Source organism: Erpetoichthys calabaricus, chromosome 7 (assembly GCF_900747795.2).
Source record: "Erpetoichthys calabaricus chromosome 7, fErpCal1.3, whole genome shotgun sequence".
Lineage (NCBI taxonomy): Eukaryota > Metazoa > Chordata > Cladistia > Polypteriformes > Polypteridae > Erpetoichthys > Erpetoichthys calabaricus.
The window spans coordinates 18942133-18968192 of record NC_041400.2 but is presented as its reverse complement, the minus strand read 5'-3'; the positions used below and the strand labels follow the sequence as shown (position 1 = coordinate 18968192).

The following is a 26060-nucleotide window of genomic DNA, read 5'->3' as shown; positions in this document are numbered from 1 at the left end:
CATGAGTGAGTGAGTGAGTGAGTGAGTGAGTGAGTGAGTGAGTGAGTGAGTGAGTGAGTGAGTGAGTGAGTGAGTGAGTGAGTGAGTGAGTGAGAAGACTGGCGAATTATGTATTAAGATATATATTTTCACGCATGCGTCTCAGTGAATCATCCTCTGGGTTCATCTGAGGTACAGTATGTACTACCCCATTGGCATGAAAAATCAAGAAAGAGATCTCCTTAATATCTTTGTAGTTTCTCCTGGACAACCATAAGATCAGAAAGAATTAAATTCAAGACGTGTTCTTTAGACTCATTTATCTCAGATTTTCTGCTTAAAAAATAACAGTAGTCTCAAAAGTGAGAGATCTCAGAACAAGTGTCTCAATGCAAGTAGTGTCTTGACATTTTTTTTGTAATTTGAATGAATTTGCATTGCATGCTCAGTACTACATGATGAAATGCATTTATAATTGTTTGTGGTAATAAAATACTTTACTGCAATTACAAAACTTTAGTCCTTGCTTCGGAATGATATCATAGGTTGCTCTAATTTATATTGCTGTGCCCCAATTTGATCAGACTCATTCTGGAAGACAAGGCAGGCAATATGTCATTGGACTTCAAGCCTTAAGGTTATGTGTTTAAATCCCACTTCTGACACCATGTAACTATGAAGAAGTCACTTCACCTCAATGTAACCAATCACAGATCATAGATGTTGTTAGTTACCTTGGTTGAAGGCATCAGTCCAATAATAAGTCAAAAATATCAAGTCTTGAAAGAGGTTAAAACAAGACTAGGCAGAGATCTCACAAAATATACCACACTTTTTAAACCAGATTCACAATTTTGACTCCTTTCACCTCAGTTGTATCTCATGTCTCCTTTTTATCTAAAGGTATTTTTCCTAAGGAATTGTAGGAGAAACATCTGTGGCAAAGTTGATTCTTCAATGAGACTCTCTATTAAGACTCATGGGTCATCAAAGATCAACCTTTGAGCAGTAAAATTTACCTATAGGATGTCATATGCAGGGCGGCGGCACGGTGGTACAGTGGGTAGCGCTGCTGCCTTGCAGTAAGGTGACTTGGGTTCGCTTCCCTGGTCGTCCCTGCATGGAGTTTGCATGTTCTCCCCGTGTCTGCGTGGGTTTCCTCCCAAAGTCCAAAGACATGCAGGTTAGGTGCATTGGCAATCCAAAATTGTCCCTAGTGTGTGCTTGGTGTGTGTGTGTGTGCACCCTGCAGTGGGCTGGCGCCCTGCCCGGGGTTTGTTTCCTGCCTTGCACCCTGTGTTGGCTGGGATTGGCTCCAGCAGACCCCCGGGACCCTGTAGTTAGGATATAGTGGATTGGATGATGGATGGATGGATGGATGTCCTATACATTTCAGGTCATTTTAGTGTGGATGGCAATACTTTCCTAAACAATGTGAATATAGTAGTGTAGGCTGAGATTGTTTTTGTTTCAATATGAAAACTGAGTAGTGTGGACGTGGCCTAATTCTTTCCTTTATATCTGTTTGACGTCTGTCTTTTGCCTTGAAGACCAAACCAATTAGCATATTATTCTAATTTAGTTCATTATCTTTTTTCCCTTGTTTGATTTTTTGTTTTATAGGTTAATTGTTCTTAAGGTTAGGAGCCTCTAGTTTAAAGGCCCTCAGTCTTTGTGGTCACTATGGCTACTGTTAACTGTTGTCTGGACATCTTTGTAAGAGAGAGTGCCCGAGGGATTTTAAATGGTAAAATGACCTGGAGATTGCAATGTATTAACGAGTCAAACACACATTTACTTCTTTATTATATCCAACAAGAAAAACACTTCTCATCTTCCTCTAGTTTACTCATGCGCACCTGTAGAACTTTCTATCTTCGGGAAGGATTTTAGTACAATATTCACATATTCACATGATGAAACACCATAATAAAAATCCATTAAACAATACACTACAGAGATGAAGTTACCGATAGGAACAGACTAACCTTTGAAAAACAGAATTTTCTTATGGAACTACTCAGGGTCGAGAGGGGGTGTTGGCGCTAACCTTATCCTCTTATGTTCCCTCCACAGTGCTGAGCAGATGCGCAGTGAAAGAATTTGTCTCCACCACGTCCAGTCCACCAGCTATATATCCCGAGGTGCCACTCGATAAACTGCAGGATGGAGCTCTTGACTCAGTGATTAAAACCAGGCATTTCAAAGCGAAGAGAGGTTCAGAATCTGGAAGAACCCTTTTTTGTTAATTTCTGATGCCATCAAACTGTGTTTTGTTTACTATTTTCATTTGATTTAACAGGGATGACTGGGTTGGACCTGGGTTCGCTTCCTGGGTCCTCCCTGCGTGGAGTTTGCATGTTCGCCCCGTGTCTGCGTGGGTTTCCTCCCACAGTCCAAAGACATGCAGGTTAGGTGGATTGGCGATTCTAAATTGGCCCTAGTTTGTGCTTGGTGTGTGGGTGTGTTTGTGTGTGTCCTGCGGTGGGTTGGCACCCTGCCCGGGATTGGTTCCTTGCCTTGTGCCCTGTGTTGGCTGGGATTGGCTCCAGCAGAACCCCGTGACCCTGTGTTCAGATTCAGCGGGTTGAAAAATAGACGGATGGATGGACTGAGTTGGAGCCCCAACACTTCTACTTGTGAACCTGCAACACTTCTCTTGACCACAATATAAAATGTACACATCAACAAATACATCCATCCATTAATCCATTTTCCAACCCGCTGAATCCGAAGACAGTGATGACATGCCTTGGTCAGTTTACACTGGTGAACAGAACATAGACAAGGTGGACACTGTACATAGCTCATGATATAATTTCATTTCACCTGTTATTTTTTGTACACTGATTAAAATTCAGTTTATTGCACGGGCCATGAAAATGTGCAGCCTGTAAACGTCAATGCAAGTATGAATGAGGGTCCTGGCTAAGATGCGTGGTATTCCCTTTCCTGTTTGGGAAACTATCATAGATGTAGGACAGAGGGAAACTACCTTCTGGGGCCTTGTGTTTCCCCAGTACGCTGGGTGAGAGCTTTCCACTGGTGGGTCTCTCATTTTTGTACTGATCTGTAGTCTCAATGAGCAGCCCTGCTGGATTACTAGGTTTCTACCAGGCGGGGCTGTTAAGAGAAAGCTCCTCTGCCTAAAGGAAATTTCACCTGATGGGAAGTGCTTCCTGGGACAATGTTGTTGCAGTGGAAGTACTCTCAGTTCCAGGTTGAAAAGGAACCCCCAGGAGAGATGGAGTCAAGAGAGGAGGAGGACAATGCTGGCCTGGGATGATTGGAGGAGGATAACAGAAAGAAAAGAATTGAGTAATTCAAAATTTGTATGGGGTTTGGGGCTCTGTTATGCCTTCTACAGGACACACCATCTTAACAGCATTTTGCATTATTTCTTATGGAAGAAACATCCAGCCATCCATCCATTTTCCAACCCGCTGAATCCGAACACAGGGTCACGGGGGTTTGCTGGAGCCAATCCCAGCCAACACAGGGCACAAGGCAGGAACCAATCCCGGGCAGGGTGCCAGCCCACCGCAGGACACACACAAACACACCCACACACCAAGCACACACTAGGGCCAATTTAGAATCGCCAATCCACCTAACCAGCATGTCTTTGGACTGTGGGAGGAAACCGGAGAGCCCGGAGGAAACCCACGCAGACACGGGGAGAACATGCAAACTCCACGCAGGGAGGACCCGGGAAGTGAACCCAGGTCCCCAGGTCTCCCAACTGCGAGGCAGCAGCGCTACCCACTGTGCCACCGTGCCGCCATGGAAGAAACAGCAGTGCTATAAACGCAATTAAATACAGGTTTAGAAAATGAAAGGATGGAAGGCCTAATGGATTAATGGATGGATGGATGGATGAAACACATATGCAATGCAAAGTAAGAAATACAGTATGTCTTAGGTTTATTTAAAAGAAAGAAAACTAATTGATATCATATTAAATGGCTAAAACCACAGGTTTGCTTGCCAAACCTCTCCTCTTGGCACCCAAGCCATTTATTTGTATATAGAAAATTTCATTTGAATGTGTCATGCTTTCCATTCAACAATTCATCCTGGGAGCATTCCTGGACAAGGTACTACCAGTCTGTTTCTGGGCACACAAACTCACACTCACATCAGGCAAATGTAAAGACACCAGTGAAGCTACAGTGACAAAGTGAGGAGAAAATGGGTCACCTGGAAAGACAACTTAGATACAAGCAGAATATGCAAACTCTACAAATACAGAAAGCAGGCTGAGAATCAACAATTCATTTCATTGTATAGCCCATAATCACACAAGGAGCGCCTTCAATGGGCATTAACAGACCCTGTTTTTGACAGCCCCCCAACCTCGACTCTCTAAGAAGACAAGAAAAAACTTCCAAAAAAACCTTGCAGGGAAAAAAATGGAAGAAATCTTGGGAGAGGCGATTCAGAGAGAGACCCCCTTCCAAATAGGATGAGCATGTAATGGATGTCACACAAAACAGATCACAAATAATCTTCTTCACAGAACTAGATGACCAGTCTATCATTAAAACCTCAGAAGTACAATACAGACTCAGACCTCTGTGAAGCTGTGAGATCACAGCACACTCCTAATAATGAGTGTAACATCTTGTAGAAAAGTTTGAACATTAATGCAATAGTTTGTATGAGTTCTTATCCACCAAAAAAACAAGAGCAGGTTATCATCATCTGTCTTTGACTAAATGTGATGATTAGTGAGTTTAAAGTTCTAAATCTAAACCATTCTTCATAGTGCAGCACTTCTGAAAGCTGGCAGCATTCCATAATCATCTACTGCTCTGCCTGTGTGGCGAAAGCAAACATTTCCCACAGGGTTTAAGACACTGACTTGAGATTTGTATTCGTTAGCTTGCTAACTTGAAGAAAGAAGTAAATACCTGAGCCAAATCTTCTTATCCTCTCTAAAAGCTGATACAGAGAACCTTTCTTCTTGGAAATACCATGTTCTTCTAAGCCCCCTGCAAAGACAAAGATTTTATAGTTATAAAAATAATCTATATATAAAATAACACAAGCATGGTAGTAAAACAAAACTTTAAAAGCAGAATAGAATGCTGGCATGGAAGATCTAAAAAAATATTGCACTGTTATGAACCATCTGTATGATCATTTTGTGAGCCAGCATTTTTCCTTTTGGGGTTGAGGAAGTGAGAGGCGATCTCGCTAGTGACCAGTGTAAAGCAGGACTATTTCTTCACTTGGAGGACAGTCCATTGCAGGACACGCTGACATTCATTCAAACTGAAGCAATATAGAACTTGACTAATGATGAGCAAAAATATTCTCCGAACACTTACAGTTTTGCTTCACAAAGCAAATTGTGTTTTGTAATCAGCAAAATTTGTGCCGTTAGCATATATACTGTGTTTTCTTGTAATCTGCAGCCTTTTTCTCCGCGTGAAGAAATATGAGGACATTTGTTCTGGTGCAGAACGCAGAAAGAGAGGTGTTGTAAAAGAGCAAATACCTACAAGCGCTTCTCCGTGTCGGTGTATGGTGGTGTAAGGCTGTCGGCGAGGATCTGGGAGGATACTGGCTTGGATCAGCTTGCAGAGTTGGGGAAAGTGAGCACAGCACATTTTTGGTTTTTTGGAGAAATGTATTTTGCTTGTTCAAATTTTGTCATACAGGGCATCGCCCACCATCAATCACGAGCTCCTTGAATAGCATTGTTGAGTTGTATTGTCTACAATGAAATTGCAGAGTGTGGTGCTGAGGTGTCACTCACTGCACTCGCGTCCCAATCAGGTGGTTCGTTGTGTGGTGGGTGCGGCAATGTGCTATCTGCGCATGTGTTATTACCGTATCATTGTACATGTTGTACCATGCTCTATCTATCTATCTGTTTTCTGTATTTATATTCTACTAGCTGTCCCCCACAGCTCCACTTGCGTAGTAATGAAACAGGACAGTGAGGAGGGCCCTGCCCAGCTCCCTACTCCTGATGGCATGCTTCCTCCACCCCTTCGCCACCAACCTCTGTCTCGGATTAACGCGAATATATCACTCCGGCAAGCGAACTTTGATTCTTTGCGCGATGAGAGAAATCGCAAAATCAATCGGAATGTTGAAGCAAGTTATAGAAAAAAATCAGATCTAAATCTGTTAAGTAGTTCTCTCATTCACTAGCTAAGCGGAGGTAAGGTACTCCCCGAGGCTAGTGCGTGAGTGAGGAGGGCACCACCAACCCACCCCTCGGCACGCTGCATCTCTCTCGGATTTGCACAAATAAATTGGGACCACAAACAAACTATGATAATAATAATAATTCTTTGAGTTTGTATATTTTCTCACTACTCAATTGCAGGTTAAGGGCCTTGCTCAAGGGCCCAAACAGAGCAGAGTCTCTTTTTGGAATTTACGGGATTCGAACCGGCAACCTTCCAATTGCCAGTGCAGATCCCTAGCCTCAGAGGTCGCAAAATAAATGGGAATGTTCAATCAAATTCTACAAAAAAAAACGATCTAAATCCATTAAGTAGTTCTGTCATGAAAACACACAGACAGACATACAGACAGACATACAGACGTTGGATACCAACAACAATTTCCACAAGCCTCATATAATTAAAAATAAAGCCTATTATGTTGTATCCATTGTGCATCATAATTAACTGTGTCACACACCGGAGGTGGTGTAGGATTACTTGGGGTCTCCATGCCAGGAAATTTGACGGTTAAAGCAAGGCAAGACCCTGTTAATGTATGACAAAGTCTATGACTTAAAAAAGTAGGAAAAATAAATACGTTTACTCTTTAAAAATGCAGAAAATGTCAAGAGTTTAAAACAAAACAACTTATCCAACTCTAAGATGGAAAAGAGAAAGAAACACTTGTGTTTTGGGAAATCTAAATGAAATCTTAATGAAAAAGGAAGCAAAACCAAAATATTGGGTTTGGTTGAGGAATTCTGGTTTTGATGCTGGCGTTGATCTGTTTTTTCGAATGTGTTTCTCATTTTGTTTAGAAGCCACGGTTTATAGAAACATTCTGACTTAGGCTATTGGAAAGGAAGCTGATTTAGTATTTGCCTTATGTCTAAAATAAATTATAGCATATTTTTTCTTTTTTATGGTAGGCACCAGGGTGGTGCAGTGGATTAACACTGCTGCCTCATGGATTCATCGTCCTGGGTTTGGAACCCACACCTGGGCATTTTTTGTGTGGCATTTGCATATCCTCTCTGTGTTTTTCTCATGCATCCCCAAACATGTGCAGGTTCAGTAAACTTAAACAGTCCTGTGTGAACGTGTTCTGTCATGGATTTATGCCACGTCCAGGGAAGTTTCCCACTTTATGCCCACTACACCCAATCAAAAGGAACAACTACATTTCCATTGTGGGCCTAACTATTGTAACGAATGGCAGACAAGGGCTGGCATCCTGGACAGGCTGGTTCAAGATTCCTTACCGTGGGCGGGTGGGCTGACCTACCAGTTAGGCCAGATGGTCCTTGCTGCATCCAGGAGATGGACAGGAATGGATATGCTGGCATCCCAGAGGGAGTTGATAAAGTATCCTTAATGGGCAGGGACGCTAGTACAATGGAAGGACAAGGGAAGACAACGTACACGGATTATTTAATCCCCCAAAGCACTAAGTGGCAGCATTCGTGAGTTTCGATACCTCTACAGATACTGACATGGCATGCTGGGAACTATAGTCCAATAGGGAAGCCCTGTTGGGTTCTGCGGGAGTTGTTGGTCGTTGCCGAAGGGATTAATAGTCCGTACTTTATGTGACTTCTGCTGAACCTGGAAATGCTTCTCAGGGATAGTGTTGTGATATCAATAGTACTCCCTGGCCCTGGATAAAGGCAGCAGTGCTGCTTCAGTACAGAGGAGTCAGAGTCGGGTGGGTGAGGACAAAGCTTGCCTGGAGGAGTGCAAGGAGAAAAAGAGAAGAGGAAGAACTGTGCTGTGTTTGCCACTTTTACAAAGAAGCCTTTAATAAAAAGTATTTTGTATAATAAACTGTATATTTGTACCTGTGACTTGTATCTGATCTGTTTATGCCATAAACTATTCAAATATAAATGACAGGCAAACAAAATCCCTCACATTTCTAGCAGTTTAAGAACACATCCTCCATGTCAATCACCTGAAGTCATTTTCTAAGCCCAGAGATGCATTGCAAAGCTTTAATGGAATTCCCATTTGTAACTTGATGGATAACAACAACTTTTGCCATATTTATTTTCACAACAATTTGACTAGAAATGGACTACAAATATATGAATAGCAGTAGTGATTTATAACTCTTACTGGTAAATGATGTTCCAAGTACCAGCGATTTCAGTCGTAGACAGAATGTAATGACAGCAAAGACTGGATTAATGACTTCATTCAACATCATCATCATAATAATAATAATAATAATAATAATAATAATAATAATAATAATAATAATAATAATAATAATAATAGTAATAATAATAATAAATTTCATTTACATATAATAGCAACATTTCCTTGAGTTACGAGGACAGCCTGTGCAATTCGCTTCCTATTTTATCGTTTATTGGTTCTGTCCTGCCTGGCCCAGAGACGAAGCTATAACTGAATCCTATACTATAGAGAATTAGGGTTACCAAAAGTATTGGAATATCAAGAAGTATCAATTTTAACATTTTTAAATTGCTTCAATACTCATTGTTCATGGTATTGATTCCAAGTGCCTACACTATAAATACACCTTCAGTTCACCATGGCTCGAGCTGCAGCCCCATTTCCATCCATTCACAGATGTTAATAAAATGGCAGTTTTAGCAGCATCAGAGCTTTCACCAGTATGCTTAACTAACAAAGAGGGCAGCTGGAGTGGCATCCGGAAATATTTTGGTATTGTAGCAAATGGGGATGGAAAACCATAAGGTACATGCAAGCCTGTATGCAAGAACTGCAAGTGATTCAATACAAAAAATTTCAAAAGGTATTTTATTTCTAAATTAGACAAAAAAATGAACCCTTATTAATTAAACAGACACTCAGGAATTTATAAAACACGTAAAGAGCTTTAGTTGACTTGCTTATAACCAAACTAACCATGACACAGTGCAAAACACAAACTAGAACCAATCCAAGGTGAGACAAATGAGACTTTTGTTATCCGCATCACTGGATTTACACTAAGGACCGCTTCGCTGCAGATGACATGCTCATGCTGTCTTGACTCATGTCAACAGATGTTTTTGCATTAATTTTGTTTACTCCAGTAATTCCAAGAAGTCATTATTTTTGTCTGTGCAGAATCAACTTGTCTGTCCACAATATAAACACACAATAAATTTCATCTTTAAGGATTGGGTCACATTTATAAGCTAAGGAAATGGACCTTGAAGAAATACTTAAATAGCCTTTTTTTGCCATTCTTGAATGCCGATAAAGAAATTACTAAAGAAGCTTAAATTTAGCCAGAGAAGAGACTCCTAATGCTCTTTTACTATGGGAAAGTGGTGACATGGCTGCAACTCCTCTTATAATAAATACATAGCTTGTGTCACATGTGTGCTACAGGAGCATTTGGAAGGCTCAGATCACAATGTAAACTGGGGAAAAATTAGGGGTGAGACACAGCTATTAATCTCTCTTCCTGCCCCAACCTTAGAATGGAGGAGGAACCCTCAGAAGACTAATGACAATGCTTTAGGTTTACCCGGGAAGCCCCGCCCATTCTGGTGATAAAAGAAATGACAAGGCTGGAAGTCTGTGCTCATTTCACGGACTGCAACTGCCAGAGCCAGACTGCCTGAGGCAGCAACCCAAACTGGAGGTAATAGTGGAGGAGAACACAAGACTGAGTACCATTATGAACAATGCTGTACATCCTCACTCTGACAGCAGAAGTGCATCAAGAAATGTCACTGGGGCTCCTACATGCTTATGGAAAGACACCTTTATATTGCCTCACTGTGACTGTTCTTTTTATCTTTAGCTAAATCAGAAATTTTCTTTCTTTTTAGTAATTCTGGGGTGCATTTAAGTGGACTATTGTTGTTTGTTATATTTATTGAGGTTCTATTAAAAGATACATTACCCATTTGGAACAAATGAAGTTCTATCTATCTATCTATCTATCTATCTATCTATCTATCTATCTATCTATCTATCTATCTATCTATCTATCTATCTATCTATCTATCTATCTATCTGTCTGTCTGTCTGTCTGTCTGTCTGTCTGTCTGTCTGTCTGTCTGTCTGTCTGTCTGTCTGTCTGTCTGTCTGTCTGTCTGTCATGCACATGCGAAGAGAAGAACGTTGTATGATCCAAGTGAGGGTAATTCCACACCAGGCCAGAGGGTGGTGGGGCACACTAAACCTTCTTCTGTTGTCTCTGCAGACCAACCGTGGCAAAACCTTTCTGACTCATCCCTGAAGACATCACTTCCAGCGCTTAGGACAACGTCCCTTCTGGTTGAGACGTTTTCCGGTTTCCCTACGTCACTTCCGGTCTTTACATTTCAAACCGCCATCATTACAAACTCAATTCAGTTTATTTTTGGACGCCATCACAGACACTTTTGTGCTATTTCAAAACCCATTGCAGCCAGGGACAATACACGGGTGGCTGCCCCTAACCTTTATGAGTGTGTCGAGTCTGATCTTTTCACACTATCTATCTATCTATTATATTATATTATATTATATTATATTATATTATATTATATTATATTATATTATATTATATTATATTATATTATATTATATTATACTAGCCATCCCTCTCTCACTTGGACAGAGGCAGTGGTGCTGTAAGAATTATGTTTCTAGACTTCTCTAGCACCTTCAACACAATCCAACCTCTGCTCCTTAGAGACAAGCTGACAGAGATGGGAGTAGATTCATACCTGGTGGCATGGATCGTGGACTATCTTAAAGACAGACCTCAGTATGTGCGTCTTGGGAACTGCACGTCTGACATTGTGGTCAGCAACACACTGCTATCGTGGGGTGCATCAGGAGTGGACAGGAGGAGGAGTATAGGGACCTAATCAAGGACTTTGTTAAATGGTGCGACTCAAACCACCTACACCTGAACACCAGCAAAACCAAGGAGCTGGTGGTGGATTTTAGGAGGCCCAGACCCCTCATGGACCCCATGATAATCAGAGGTGACTGTGTGCAGATGGTGCAGAACTATAAATACCTGGGAGTGCAGCTGGATGATAAATTAGACTGGACTGCCAATACTGATGCTCTGTGTAAGAAAGGACAGAGCCGACTATACTTCCTTAGAAGGCTGGCATCCTTCAACATCTGCAATAAGATGCTGCAGATGTTCTATCAGACGGTTGTGGCGAGCGCCCTCTTCTACGTGGTGGTGTGCTGGAGAGGTAGCATTAAGAAGAAAGACGCCTCACGCCTGGACAAACTGGTGAGGAAGGCAGGCTCTATTGTTGGCATGAAGCTAGATAGTTTGACATCTGTGGCAGAGCGACGGGCGCTCAGCAGGCTCCTATCAATTATTGAAAATCCACTGCATCCACTTAACAGTGTCATCTCTAGACAGAAGAGCAGCTTCAGCGACAGACTGCTGTCACTGTCCTCCTCCACTGACAGACTGAGGAGATCGTTCCTCTCCCACACTATGCGACTCTTCAATTTCACCAGGGGGGGTAAACGTTAATATTATATAAAGTTATTGTCTGTTTTTACCTGCATTATTATCAATCTTTAATTTAATATTGTTTTTTGTATCAGTAAGGTGCTGCTGGAGTATGTGAATTTCCCCTTGGGATTAATAAAGTATCTATCTATCTATCTATCTATCTATCTATCTATCTATCTATCTATCTATCTATCTATCTATCTATCTATCTATCTATCTATCTATCTATCTATCTATCTATCTATCTATCTATCTATCTATCTATCTATCTATCTATCTATCTATCTATCTATCTATCCCCCACGGCTCCACCAACGTAGTAGTGAAACAGGATAAATTTTAAAAATCAATAAACAAACAGGTATCGCTAGCTAAGCAGAGGCAAAGTACACTCCAAATCATGGCCAGAGCTACAGCGATTTGAATGGAGGCTGGCATGTGAGTGAGGAAGCCCCCACTCCTGACTTCACGTTTCCCCCTCCCCTCGGCCTGCACCCTCTGTCTCAGATTAGATTAAATATATCGTTTCTGCGAGTGAACTATGATACTTGATGAGAGAAGTCGCAAAATCAACCGGAATGTTCAAGCAAATTATAGAAAAGAAAACAATCTAAATCCATTAAGTACAGACAGGCAGACAGACAGATGTTGGATTTTATATATAGTGAGATTATATTAATTGAATCATTAAGGGGTTATACAGTGAGTCAAGAATGAAGCCAGAATCCTTGTGGTTGAAAAATACAGCATGCCTACACCACTAGAGTATAGCATCAATATATGTCTCATCATGATAAGAATTTTATAGTTTCTCTCATTCCAGCAAGACGGTTGGTACATTGGTTGACTTCAAAGAAGTTAAAGAAATGATAGCAAAATAAAATAAGCTAGCTAGCCAATGGTTGTATTGATTCGTGATGTTTATTTCTTAGGTTTACAAGTGTTCTAATATTTTATCTCTGCATTGAATGCTTAAAGGATTCGGTTTCCAAAAAATGCAGAGAGAATTTTTCAGAACCTGCCAAACTAGAGACACGTATGCTCTCTCTGTTTTACTCTGTGAATTTCCTTTCTCACTGAGGTCTTCCTGCACCCAGCTGTGGGTCTGAACCATCTGTGAAATTTACTTGTAATCTAATGTAAGAGAAAAAAAGAAATATGCTATCACTGATTTCTCTTAGAATGGAAGGAAAATTGGTCATGTTTAATATCATTCGTTTTTGATTACTGTTTATGTTGTACATGAGAATTTGCCTTATTTTAATATGTGCTACTGCATATCATGTGTTGATGCCAGCCTTGTGTCCAAGGCTTGTTTGGCCTTCAAGGCTCAATGACGCAGTAAATGGAAAATGGAAGAACATATACAGTGCACTGGAGATGGACGCGTGTGTATGTTAACTCTGAAGCGTCAGACTCTTTATCCACTTTGAGATGTTATTAGACATTTTGTTTCTTTTTTTTTGCTTGCTTCCAGATGCTTCTTTGCTCGCTTTCTCCATGAGGGCTGATTAGTACTAAGACTGCTGTGTTCTCTATCAGAAAAATTCTAAAGGTAACAGCTAACATTTTAAGCTAACATTTCCATCAGTTTTGAGTATGAATGGTGGGCAGTCATTCCAAGAGGAAAAGAGCTGGAAATTCTATATTCTGGTAAACACAAGTAACTAATGGGGAATATTTTTCCATATTCTAAATGCAGAGCCTTTCAAAATATGGTTCAGTCTGTTCTTAGTGTAAGATATTTCAAGTGAATAAATTGTCTAGCGTTAGAAGAAAGTATACTTAACATTAAATGAAGCATATGTTAAGTCATCAAACATCCTGTTTTATAAATTCTGCTACAAGTGGGATATAATACTGAAATCTTTTACACAGACTCCTGTATACTGCATGGAAATGTTTAACAAATGGGATTTTTTTTATTCATATTTTTTTTTCCTTTTTGACTATTAAATGTCAAATCCTATCTCATCTATAAGCACAAGGCAGAAACAGAACACCAGCCCTGCTTTGTGCCAGCAGTACAAGCGGCTGGAGTTTGTATTATGGTGTGGGGATTATTTTGGCACATATTGGACCTTCTAATAGTACTTGAGCATCATTTTAAAGCCAAAATATACCTAAACCTTGTTTCTGACCAAGTACACCCCGTTTATGGCCAGAATGATATCATTTATATGTTATAATGTCTCCATCATCTCAAGCTGGTCCCATGAACTCTGCACAGTCTCCACATCTTGATAAAGAGTGCCTTTGACATGAGGAGGATCAGAAGGTTCACACCATGAATATGTGGCCCGAAATAAATCTGTAGGAAGTGTGATGCCATTGAATCATCACGGAACAAAATCCCTAAGGAACGCTTTATTGAATCCACTTCTTGAAGAATTCATGCTGTTGTGGAGACTGGGTAACTGAATATTTACACATAGTGTGAGGAAATTCTTCTCTGTTGTGCATAAAACACCTTGAACTTTATACACTCCAGTTATTTTTCATATATTCAAAAGGAGCTCACAGACATAAGGAAAAAAATTTTTCTTTTGTGATTTCAATAGGCAACTTGACAAAGCATAACGACAATAAAGCTCAGAATAAAGACTTCATTCAACAGCGACTGTTGATCTTGTCCTAGCTGTCCCAGGGAAGGTCCTATAACTGAATCACAACTGATTTACCATTTTCTAATAACCTTAATATATTTTGAGGTGCAGAGGTGATTGACCTGTTAGGGTCAGGAGAACATTATGTAATACCAGTAACTGTGCACTGCACAATATGCTTGACTTGAGCAGTCCTAGTTTTCATCCTCTTTCTCTGTACGTTTAGCATTCATTTGCTCAGAGGTTGATGCGCTTGTCCTTGCTGAGCAGCTCTTCTTTTCTCCACCCTAGCGGCCTGCTTCATCTCTTCTTTTCATCTGCATCTTTTTCACGTTAAAACTGATTAAGTCAGTGTTTGTGTTGCAATTACTTAGTACGTTTTCCTTAATTTTTCACTTAAGCTGGCACTTAAGTCTGCCTCAAGAATGATTTAAGATATGAAGAGGTAGGGGAAGTGACGGCGAAGGTGGTAGGGATGAGAACGGCACCCATATGCATGCGCCACACGGCCGCCCTGCTGGCCACTGCAGAGAGTTGATCTACAATAAAATAAAAATAAAAAGAGGAATAACCTTGGAGATCAATCATCATCCCGAAACCAGATAGTAGAAGTCACGTAGTATATGTGTACCAAATTTCAGGTCAATAGGTCTAATGGTTTGTGAGCTACAGGTGATTTAAAATCCTGGACAGACAAACAGACAGCCACGGTAGCGTATTATATAAGAAGAACTTCAAAGTGTTTGGGCAGAGTGCACATACAAAAAATAGGAGAGTTCAGTTTAACTTTAGTCAATCACATATTTAGTAGATGGGTCTAAGTCTAAAAGGGATAAACTGATACAGGCTTTTAAGTGGAGGATCAGTCAAGAAGCAGGGGAGAAGGTTTAAAAACATCTTACATATACAGTGGAACCTCGGTTTGCGAGTAACTTGGTTTACTAGTGTTTTGCAAGACGAGCAAAAATTTTTAATAAATTTTCACTTGATAAACGAGCGAGGTCTTGCAGTGCGAGTAGTTTGTCTGCTGAGAGTCATGTGATCACAACTGAGCTGATGGTTCTTCTCTCTCTAACACTGCTGGATTGTGGGCAAACGTCACCTATTCTCCGTCTGAGTCGGCGTGCCTCACTCATATAGTCAACATCCGTATGAGCGTATAGTGTTTACTACAGCATTAACATTGTGACTGTATGTGTGTGTGTATGTGTGCTCGCGCGCGCGTGTGTGCTGTGACGTGCGAGTCCCCGTCTTGCACCCTAAAACACAAAGCTGAGTCTCAGTACTTTAGCAACACAAGCTTTATTCAGCTTGAAACAGCAACAGCGCGGTTATTTATACACAGACACAGCAGTCAGGCAGGGCCCTGCACATTTATAATGTTCCTTGTTCCTTGTATCACCCATTGACGGCAGGCGCTTATAGCATGTCCGCGATCTTTTCCGATTCGCTTTTATGGGGAACTGCTACAGCGCTGGTAGACTGCGATTGCTTTGGGACGCTCCTCAGCGTGTCATCCCATTGGGTGCAATCCCACAAGAGTTTAGAAACTGACTCATACCAGCCATGATTCTTTTCAAAGGTAAAGTGCAAGTTAATTTGTTTTATGTATTTTTACTTTATATTTTGTATTAATCATTTTTATATGAATAGTTTTGGGTTGTGGAACAAATCATCTGAGTTTCCATTATTTCTTATGGGGAAATTCACTTTGATATACGAGTGCTTTGGACTACGAGCACGTTTCCGGAACGAATTATGCTCACAAACCGAGGTTCCACTGTACAACACAAGAGCAAGTTACTTGACCTGTCTATGCTCCAATTGGAAAAACAAAAGAAATGTAACCAATTGTATCATAAAATGTTGTAAGTTGCCTTGGATTAAGGCGTCAGCCAAATATGTGAATGTAAATGAATACTGTTACTAAGAGTGCACTTCACTGGATCCCTAAAGGACAACACAATACAATACAATTTATTTTTGTATAGCCCAAAATCACACAAGAAGTGCCGCAATGGGCTTTAACAGGCCCTGCTTCTTGACAGCCCCCCAGCCTTGCTTCTCTTAAGGAGACATGGAAAAACTCACAAAAAACCCTTGTAAGGAAAAAATGGAAGAAACCTTGGGAAAGACAATTCAAAGAGAGACCCCTTTCCAGGTAGGTTGGGCATGCAGTGGGTGTCAAAAAGAAGGGGGTCAATACAATACAATACACAGAACAGAACACAAGTAATCCTCAATACAGTATAAAAATAAAAATTTTACAAGTATGGAGCAGAATTTAACAGTAGATGATATCATATAATATGATTTGGATTTGTTTAGAGTCCTGGAGACTACGGCCATCAAGCTGCCTCCCCCATTGGCTATTCCACAGCTGAACAGCGCTGGGCCAGTCAATCCAATGAAAGGACGCCTCTACCCCACGATTTCTACAATCCTCCATCAGGGATGACTTTACCTTAGGCAGGCAAAACAAGTTGGCAGGTGGGCCATGGCACCAAGTGCCACATTTGAGTACAGAGAAGAGAAACATATAAAGCAGAACATCCCAAAATTTAAAAGCAGTAAGAATTTAAAGGAAAATCCACAGTAGGTAAATGAGGAGAGAAAAAAAGTTGCAAAGGAAAAAATAGCTGTATAAGACTAAGTGTAGGGTGTATTAGAGCAACCATTAAAAATGATATTAGGGAAGCTAAAAGTCAACTAGAGAGAAATTTAGAAGAAAAGGTGAAAGATGGCCTACTCTTACAGTGGTTTAGCAGTAAAACAACGGTCAAGGAGGAGCGGAAGTGGATTAGGAACACTAAGGCTGAATTAAAATACACAGACAGTGCGATCATGGATGCACTAAACTTGCATTCTTCTAAAGTTCTCCCCTTGGTTCCAGTGAAGGGTTCAGTTAATGCTAAAGCATACAAAGATATTTTAGACAACTGTGCACTTCCAACATTCTGACAACAGTTGTGGGAAGGCCCTTTCCTGTTCCAGGATGACTGTGCTCCTGTACACAAAGCCAGGTTCATTGGGTTGAAGTGAAATGCTGATTATAAGCCAGGTCTTCGCATCCAATGTCCGTACCTGACCTCACAAATGCAATTTTGACTGATGGGCACAAATCTTGAGGAAAGCCTTCTGAGAAGAATGGAGGCTGTTATAGCCGAAAAATGAAGCATAAATCCCTATTAATGCCCATATTTTTGGAATGTTGAGATGTCCAACAAGCTCATATGAGTGTGGTGAGTCAGGTGTCCACAAACCTTTGGCCATAAAAATCTATCTATCTATATATCTCAGAGGGTCACCTTTCGGGATCACCTTCGGTATGTGGTACCACACCGAGATGAAAGGGGGCACTGTTGCTAACAGTCTTGTTTCCTTTTTTCCTCCACCATCGAGTACATGTTTTGTTTAAATATTTTTATTTTTCTTGGAATTAAATGGGGTTTTGCCCATTGGCACACCAATCATTCGGAATTTGCCCTGCCTCATCATTCGCTCTGGTACACTATCTATCTATCTATCTATCTATCTATCTATCTATCTATCTATCTATCTATCTATCTATCTATCTATCTATCTATCTATCTATCTATCTATCTATCTATCTATCTATCTATCTATCTATCTATCTATCGTGGCAGACGGGTGGAGCTTTTGCCCAGACGCGAAGCCTTGAGGATAGAAGGACACAATAGGGCAGCCCCCCTGGTTTGCATCAGGGCCAAGGAATTGGCGCTTGGAAGCTTAACCCTGCTGGGGCCGTGGCCACCGCCAGAGAGTGCCTGGACAATTGTGGAACCCTGGATGGCAGCACTTCCGCCACACTCAGAAGTGCTGCCAGAAGAAGATCCAGGGACACCTGAAATACTTCCAAGTTCCCATGCAGCAATTCCGCCACACCCAGGAGTGCTGCTGGAAGCTAATCGGAGTGCACCTGGAGCACGTCTGGGTGCAGTATAAAGGATGCTGCATCACTCCATTGGAGGAGCCTGAGTTGGGAGGAGGAGGACAAAGCTAGCGAGGAGAGGAGTGGAGGCGGCAGAAGAAAGGAAAGGCAGATAAATAGAGAAGAGAAAGAAGAAGAAGGGAATGAGCCTTCTTGAGAAGAATTGTGTGCTGTGTGTTGTGTGAAAGGCAGCAGAAGAAAAACAAAAGCGTGTGCTTTTGGGACTTGTGTCACTGTCCCTGTCTATATTTGGGTTATATTCCACACTATCTATCTATCTATCTATCTATCTATCTATCTATCTATCTATCTATCTATCTATCTATCTATCTATCTATCTATCTATCTATCTATAATCATAATGTTGAACTATACTCTACAAAGAGTATTTTAAGTGACTTACAGTGCATTACACTATGCGTTTAAAAATCAGCAGTGTCCTCAGTTATTGGTGCAAAAAGCAACTGGTTTGTTACCAGAAAGTGTACCTTTTGAAAGTTTTGCCAAGGTACCACTTTCAGTACAGTTTTTGAACATGTACTTAGACATTATGATTTGAAAAATCTGTTCTACTCAACCTAAAATCCAATGCATTAGTTTTGGTTCCATACCGAGTTATTTTTAAGACTTCATTTAATTACTGACAGATCAATAAAGCAATTGATTTTGCAGTATACATGGGGGAATACACGCATACTTAGGCCTATTTTCGGAGCTTACTGCACAGAAATGGCTCCTACTGCTGGGTCTACACTTTCTGAATCCTGTCTCATTTATCAAATTCAGACTTATTTAAGCTCCTCTACATTTAAAGACAATAAGCCCTTCTCTGTGCAAAACAGTGATTAATCATTCGGACTGCACAACTGATGCTTCAGCTATTTAATCCTTAAGAAATTACTGTAAAATACCCTATTTACAAATAAATATAAGTTTTAGCACACACATAATCTAAAGTAAGAAAGACTAATGTTTATTTACTTAGTTATGTATAAGTACGAATAAAGTGATAAATAACTTTTGACTTATTGAGGTAATGAAGATTTTCTGAAAATGGATTATAATTTCAATATACACTTTTTCATAATAATTTGGCTTTAATTTTACTGGCCTAATCTGTTTCCTGAACCCAGTTTCCTCATGCATGGTCAGGATTGCATGTAATTAAATGACATGACCACACAACACCATGGCAAGACAAATACTGGCTGCAAGTGCACCATTAGAGAAGTAAATGAAATTTGTGCCATGAGGAATTGTGTGATGTTCTGCTGGGATGGTAGAGGGCAGACATACCAAAAGCATAGATAGATAGATAGATAGATAGATAGATAGATAGATAGATAGATAGATAGATAGATAGATAGATAGATAGATAGATAGATAGATAGATAGATAGATAGATAGATAGATAGATAGATAGATAGATAGATAGATAGATAGATAGATAGATAGATACTTTATTAATCCCAATGGGAAATTCACATTCTCCAGCAGCAGCATACTGATACAATAAATAATATTAAATTAAAGAATGATAATGATGCAGGTGAAAAAACAGACAATAACTTTTTATAATGTTAAATGTTAACGTTTACCCCCCTCGGGTGGAATTGAAGAGTCGCATAGTTTGGGGGAGGAACGATCTCCTCAATCTGTCTGTGGAGCAGGACAGTGACAGCAGTCTGTCGCTGAAGCTGCTCTTCTATCTGGAGATGATACTATTTAGTGGATGCAGTGGATTCTAAATAATTGATAGGAGCCTGCTGAGCACCCTTCGCTCTGCCACAGATGTTAAACTGTCCAGCTCCATGCCAACAATAGAGCCTGCCTTCCTCACAAGTTTGTCCAGGCGTGAGGCGTCTTTCCTCTTAATGCTGCCTCCCCAGCACACCACCGCGTAGAAGAGGGCGCTCGCCACAACTGTCTGATAGAACATCTGCAGCATCTTATTGCAGATAGATAGATAGATAGATAGATAGATAGATAGATAGATAGATAGATAGATAGATAGATAGATAGATAGATAGATAGATAGATAGATAGATAGATAGATAGATAGATAGATAGATAGATAGATCAGTCATGACTAAGCAGGGTTTATAATCTAAGAAGGGTTTATTTACCAAAAGACCATATTTTTTAAAAATTCAAAAAGACAATCAGTTTGCATAGGCAGTAATAAATAAAAATCATAACCAAAAGCAATAAACTTTGAAAAGTACAGTAATTGCCTGGAAAACTAGTTTGCTTAGACAGGATTATCTGATTTTCACCTAAAAAGGATTATGGCACTTTCAGGCTTACAAATGGCGTGGGGATGCAGGAACACCAGGAGCCACTAAAAAGAACAATATATTTACTTATTTGGCTGACTCCTTTATCCCAGGTGACTTACAACATTTATGGTAGAATTGGTGACATTTCTTTTGTTTTTCCAATGGGAGCACAGGCAGGTCACGTGACTTGTTCAGGGTCACACAGTGTCAGTATTGGAATTTGAACCCAAATCTTCAGGGATTGAAGTCCAAAAACTTTAACCACTAAAGCAAAAAAATCCAAGCCTACAAATGTGTGGTCTCTAAAGTAGTGCTGACTGTCAAATTTCACCAATTTTTTGCAGTAAACTTCTCCAGTGACATTGTTCACCGAATGTTTCCCTAAAACTTCACTTTGAAGTTTTTGAAGTTAGGGCAAACTTTTTTTCCCCAGTGCCTCCATGAAGCTTTACAAATCCAGCATGACATTACAGAGCTGTAGCAGGTAATGTTGGATGGGTATTGTCACTATCCGCACTACATGCTGATTTCCATCATGCATGTGCAGAAGTTTCATATATTTACACTGTCAGCGTACTCCACCTCATACTTTACTGTGTGGGTGTTAGTTAGGAGTAGTAATAGAAGCTCGGAAGACACAGGGAGAGATAAAGAGCAGAGTATTTGTAAATTCAGATGTCACACATGCTCAGTCATGGTATGTAATAACCCACCGAGACGAGAGGGGGCACTACTACTAACGCTGTCATCTCCATCTTTTCCCAAAGTGATTAGAAGGTATTTAACCCCGCCCCTTCCGGTCGAGCCAACATAAAATCCCAGGCATCGAGGAAGGAGGCGTCATTACTGGTGAGAGCAGTAACGGAATGGGCTCCACTAGAGAAACTGCACTTCTCTTTATTTAGAATTTCTCCGTCAAGTGTTATTTTGTTTACTTTTTGTTTAATTTTCTGCCTCCGGACAATAATAGGGATGACCTGATTGACTTCCCAATATTTCCTTGCCACATCTTGAGCTGTCATTCCTACACATGGCCACAGAGTATAATTTATCTCAGAATAACACAGTGTTTAGCACAGCTGTCTCACAGCTGAGGTCACATTTTTGGCCACAATAATCCATCCAGCATAGTTGGCCAAAGATTAACTACCCATTAGGGACAGTTAAAGGACCATTGGACCATTATAATCCATTCAGAGCTAGTTCAGTTTCTTCTCCCCCATTGACTTCAATGCATTTCACCGAAATTAAAGAAATTCACAATCCTTTTCATTGTTTTCACCAAACTCAAGATGGGGTTTGCTCATCACTACTCCCAAGCAGATATACAGCTGCTCCAAACTTGGGGAAAGCAGTGATGTCAATCCAGGTGAGTACACAATGTCACCCTTTGATCAGATGCCACTAAGCCTGGGGATGGGGGGTTAATGGTTGGAGAAGATCTCAACTGGTGGGAGGAACACAGAGAGTCCAGAGTGAGTGACAGAGAGAGATAGAAAATGTGGGCAGGTGGACAAGCCACCCAATGGAGAGCTAGTGGACTAGCCTGTATAGTCACAGGTATTTATTGTTTTCCTTTACTATTTTGGAATTTCATTGGTTGCTTTTTCAGACCTTCCAGTTATTATTAGTTAAGAAATGTTTTTCTTGTTGGTATGCTGTCCTCCTTGCCATAACCTGGAGTTTGGTATCATCTTGAGAGAGCCTCCTCTAGTTCATTCCTGTCATATTCACTTAAATCCTTCAACCTTGGTTAAAGCTACCCTTGTGCATACAACCATAAAAAGATGTTATAAATGGAGGAACGCCAGTTCAACCATCTACTCCAAAGTGGACCAAACTGTGGAGAAGGGGCTATTCTAGGTCTTCCTAGAGTGACAATAAACCACATCGAAGGCATTTGATTTGATTTGAGGAGTCAAGTAACTTGTTTGTTTTATTACTGAGCAGTGGGATGAGGTCATAGGCCCATGTTCTGTGATAAGACCACCTCAAGCAGGTGAGAGTTAGCAAGTCATGATTTCAATTTAAGAACTACATAACTGCAAATGAGTACAAAGAAAACTAGAAGACGTTGTTAAGAATTACATTATTAATTTTGTGGCCTGTAAGGGGGCACTGCAGAGCCCGAAACCCCAAAGCACAACTTCACCACACAAGTGACAGGTTCAAATCAATCATCTATTATAAGTGTTACCTTGACAAAAGGCCTCTTTTCAATAGTAAGGAACACAACACCATTCTTTTTCCTTTCTCCTTTCTCCCCAACACCTCTCAAGCAGTCTCATCCTCCTCCTCCTACTTGGTGAAGTGGAGCAGCTTCTTTTAATAGCAGACCCATGGAGTACCATCACATTGTATTCCAGAAGCCCTGCTGAGTCAGGGGGAACCTCCCTGTGAAAGGAGAGTCTGCCTCCAGTAGCTCCCCCTAGAGGCATCCAAGCACCCCAATGGAGCTGAGGGATGTCAGCACCCAGTGTACTGAGGAAGCTGTCTCTCTGTCCATCCTTGTAATGGCCTCCCAACTAGGAAAGGAACAACTAAGCAACATGGCCGCCCACATCCTTAAATTAAAGGGGCCTCCTCACCAGGTAAGGAGCCACCCATCCTGGCCAGGATGCTAGCTAAACCATGAAGCCCATTACATTGTAAATATTTCAGTTGTCTTTAAAATCTCAAGTTTATTTAGGAATCTCCATTACTTATGTTACACTTTACATAACATACCACAATGCGATCGATTTCTTTTAATAATAAATTTATGATTCAGTATGTCTGTTGTAGAAGTACTGTAAGAACAAAGGATCTAATATGTTAAAAGCAAAGAAAAGCAGCTCACCTAGTAACCACCACTAAATATTGTCTTTCCAAATACATCTGGGAGAAGGAGCAGGTGTAAGCGAAACATGGACTCGGACAAAGTAAAAAGAGCTGCTTTACATGAGAAAGATTTCTTATTTTAAATTTAAAAAAATATGTGAGTTATTACAGACAGCTCTAGCAGCTGTGCAAGCTAAATTCAGAAATAAGTTCAATTTTCTGTCTAATAATCTGCAGTGGTTTATTTTGGCATTTGGAATTGTTACATTTCCAGAGTGCTTGGCTTCACACTAATCTCCTTGCAAATCAATGGCGTACCTTAAGGTCTGTTCTTTAAACATAACAACGCACATTTTCAATGTTATTTCAGGAAAATAAGAATTGATCCTGCTGCCTCTTTCACTAAAGACTAAAAAGAACTGTTTTTTATCCTTGTTTCTCTTGAAATACTTTTGGAGTGTAAGTGTGGACATATGCTGTAATTTCCCATCAGTATTGTTAATTCAGCTTCCACACTCACCATTGTGCCTCTAAGCGTAAGTAGTTAGACAGACGTGAACCTCTGCTTGTCACCCCTTGACTTGATTTAGCCAATTTGCACAGGGACGTTCAAAAAGTTTCCGCACTCTTTTATTTTCGTTGGAAACGGTGAAGGTGGGAGGGAGGAGCAGTAATTGGGCATTAGAAAGTTGGTACGACGCTGGGAAAGTTGCATCACAAACAAAGGTGACTGCGTAGAAAAGTGATGTTATTTGTTTTTGAAATTCTTTATAAACAGAGTTAAAAAAAGTGGGGGAACCTTTTGAGCGTCCCTTGAACAATGTCAGTTTTATTCAAACTACAATAGGAATGGAGAAGCAGAGATGTAGCCACTCCACACTATACAATCCATCCTATAATCTCTACATATACAGTATAATGCAATAAAATATCCAATGTCCGTGCCTGGGTGTAATGTCATACTGTATCCACTATTGGGCGGGACTGTCCAATGACCAAAGACAAGTGGGTGCCATAAGGCAGGAAACCATGCAGTGTACGTTCATGCGTCACGTTGTCCAGTGTCCCCAACAGGGCTGGAATGTCTGACAGTGACAGGCAACAAAAGCACAAATCAAAAGCAATGTAAGGCATATCTTGTGGACCAGGGTTCATAAATACATGATGCGATTGAAACAGACGGACTTTACACTGTACCACTAAGCCCATTTTAATAAATGGGTGCTAGTAAGTATATAAATTGAAGAGAACAAACTGTGAGCAACACCCACCTGCAATGAGATGCACTGCATTGATGTCTTTATAGTGTCTGCATATTGTACTTTATAACGTCTTTCATGAAATATGAACAAGCAGTGAGGTGTTGCTAGAATCCAGTGCCATGACAAAAAGTTTATCAACTACATTTGCTCTTCCTTATATAAGGACAGCTGCTGGACTGTAAAACTCCAAGCTTTTGGTTCAACATTTACGATTCCTGTGAGAGTCTAAACAAGATAGATAGATAGATAGATAGATAGATAGATAGATAGATAGATAGATAGATAGATAGATAGATAGATAGATAGATAGATAGATAGATAGATAGATAGATAGATAGATAGATAGATAGATAGATAGATAGATAGATTGATTGATTTGAAGGGTGCAATAAAATTAGATAGATAGATAGATAGATAGATAGATAGATAGATAGATAGATAGATAGATAGATAGATAGATAGATAGATAGATAGATAGATAGATAGATAGATAGATAGATAGATAGATAGATAGATTAAACAGGGTATTTCTAGCTAAAGACCAGATTGTTTAAAATTCAAAAAGGCAATAAGTGTACAAGCTTACTGAAGGATAAACAAAAATCAAAACCAAAAGCAACACACTTTGAAAAGTAATTGCCTGGAAAACTAGTTTTCTCACGGCACAAAAAAGGGTGTTTCTGTTATTATAAACTGATATAAGGGTGGTGTCATTTGCTTTTCTTATTTTACATATACTGTACTGTGATAAAACATGTACTTAAGAATATTTTTTTTAAGTTTACCAGGTTAGAATTCGCAATAGAGCTTAAAAAAAGTGTGTTCTACTATTTGTGTGTTCTGTATAGAGAATGCCAGATCAGAACCAGTACAAAATTAGAAATGTAGATATCAATATTTCAGTTATACAGTAGATATACAAGCACAAAAAAAAGTATGACCTATCCCATGGGCTACAGCGAGAAGCTGTTTTGTAGAAGCTTCAAGGACATACTGTATGTCATTCTTAAACATGATCAAAGAACATGATAGGGGAGTTAGCCTGCACACTACGACGTCCCATTGGCACAAGACCACATATATTCAGGCTAACAGAGAAGCTTAGGATTCTTTCCTGTTTCATCCATCCAGAGACCATGCCAGATAAGAGCCACAATATTGGATGCCTAGACTATCCATCCAGGTTGTATTGGTGTTATTTTTGTCACACCCATTTTACTTTGCTTCTGTTTTGGAAAAATTTAGAAACCTCATGTTAAAGAATGTTAATATGCAATTCAAGTTTAGACCTTCTCACCTGCTTGTTTTGGGTCTCTATTTTGTCACCTGGAGTTACAGCTATACAGTAAGAGAAAGTAAGCCATCAACTTTGACGATGATGAAAATCTTTGTGACAGACTAGAGCAGGAGGTCTCCAACACGTTGCTCATGAGATACCGGTAGCTCGTCACCCCTTTCCAAGTAGCTCACCAAAGGATTAATGAATCCTACATACTGTAAATCTGAAAACTTGATTAGT

At 40.2% G+C, this 26060-nt stretch overlaps 1 protein-coding gene across 4 annotated transcripts in view; it reads right to left on the bottom strand.

Annotated features, from left to right (window-relative positions):
• tll1 (tolloid-like 1) overlaps nucleotides 1-26060 on the bottom strand; it is a 351180-nt gene that overhangs the window by 153023 nt on the left and 172097 nt on the right. For all 4 annotated transcript variants that reach the window (XM_051929770.1, XM_051929768.1, XM_028804997.2 and 1 more), the window contains one exon: nucleotides 4893-4973. In XM_051929770.1, the coding sequence (XP_051785730.1) occupies nucleotides 4893-4973 (81 nt within the window). The remainder of the gene's footprint in view (nucleotides 1-4892; nucleotides 4974-26060) is intronic.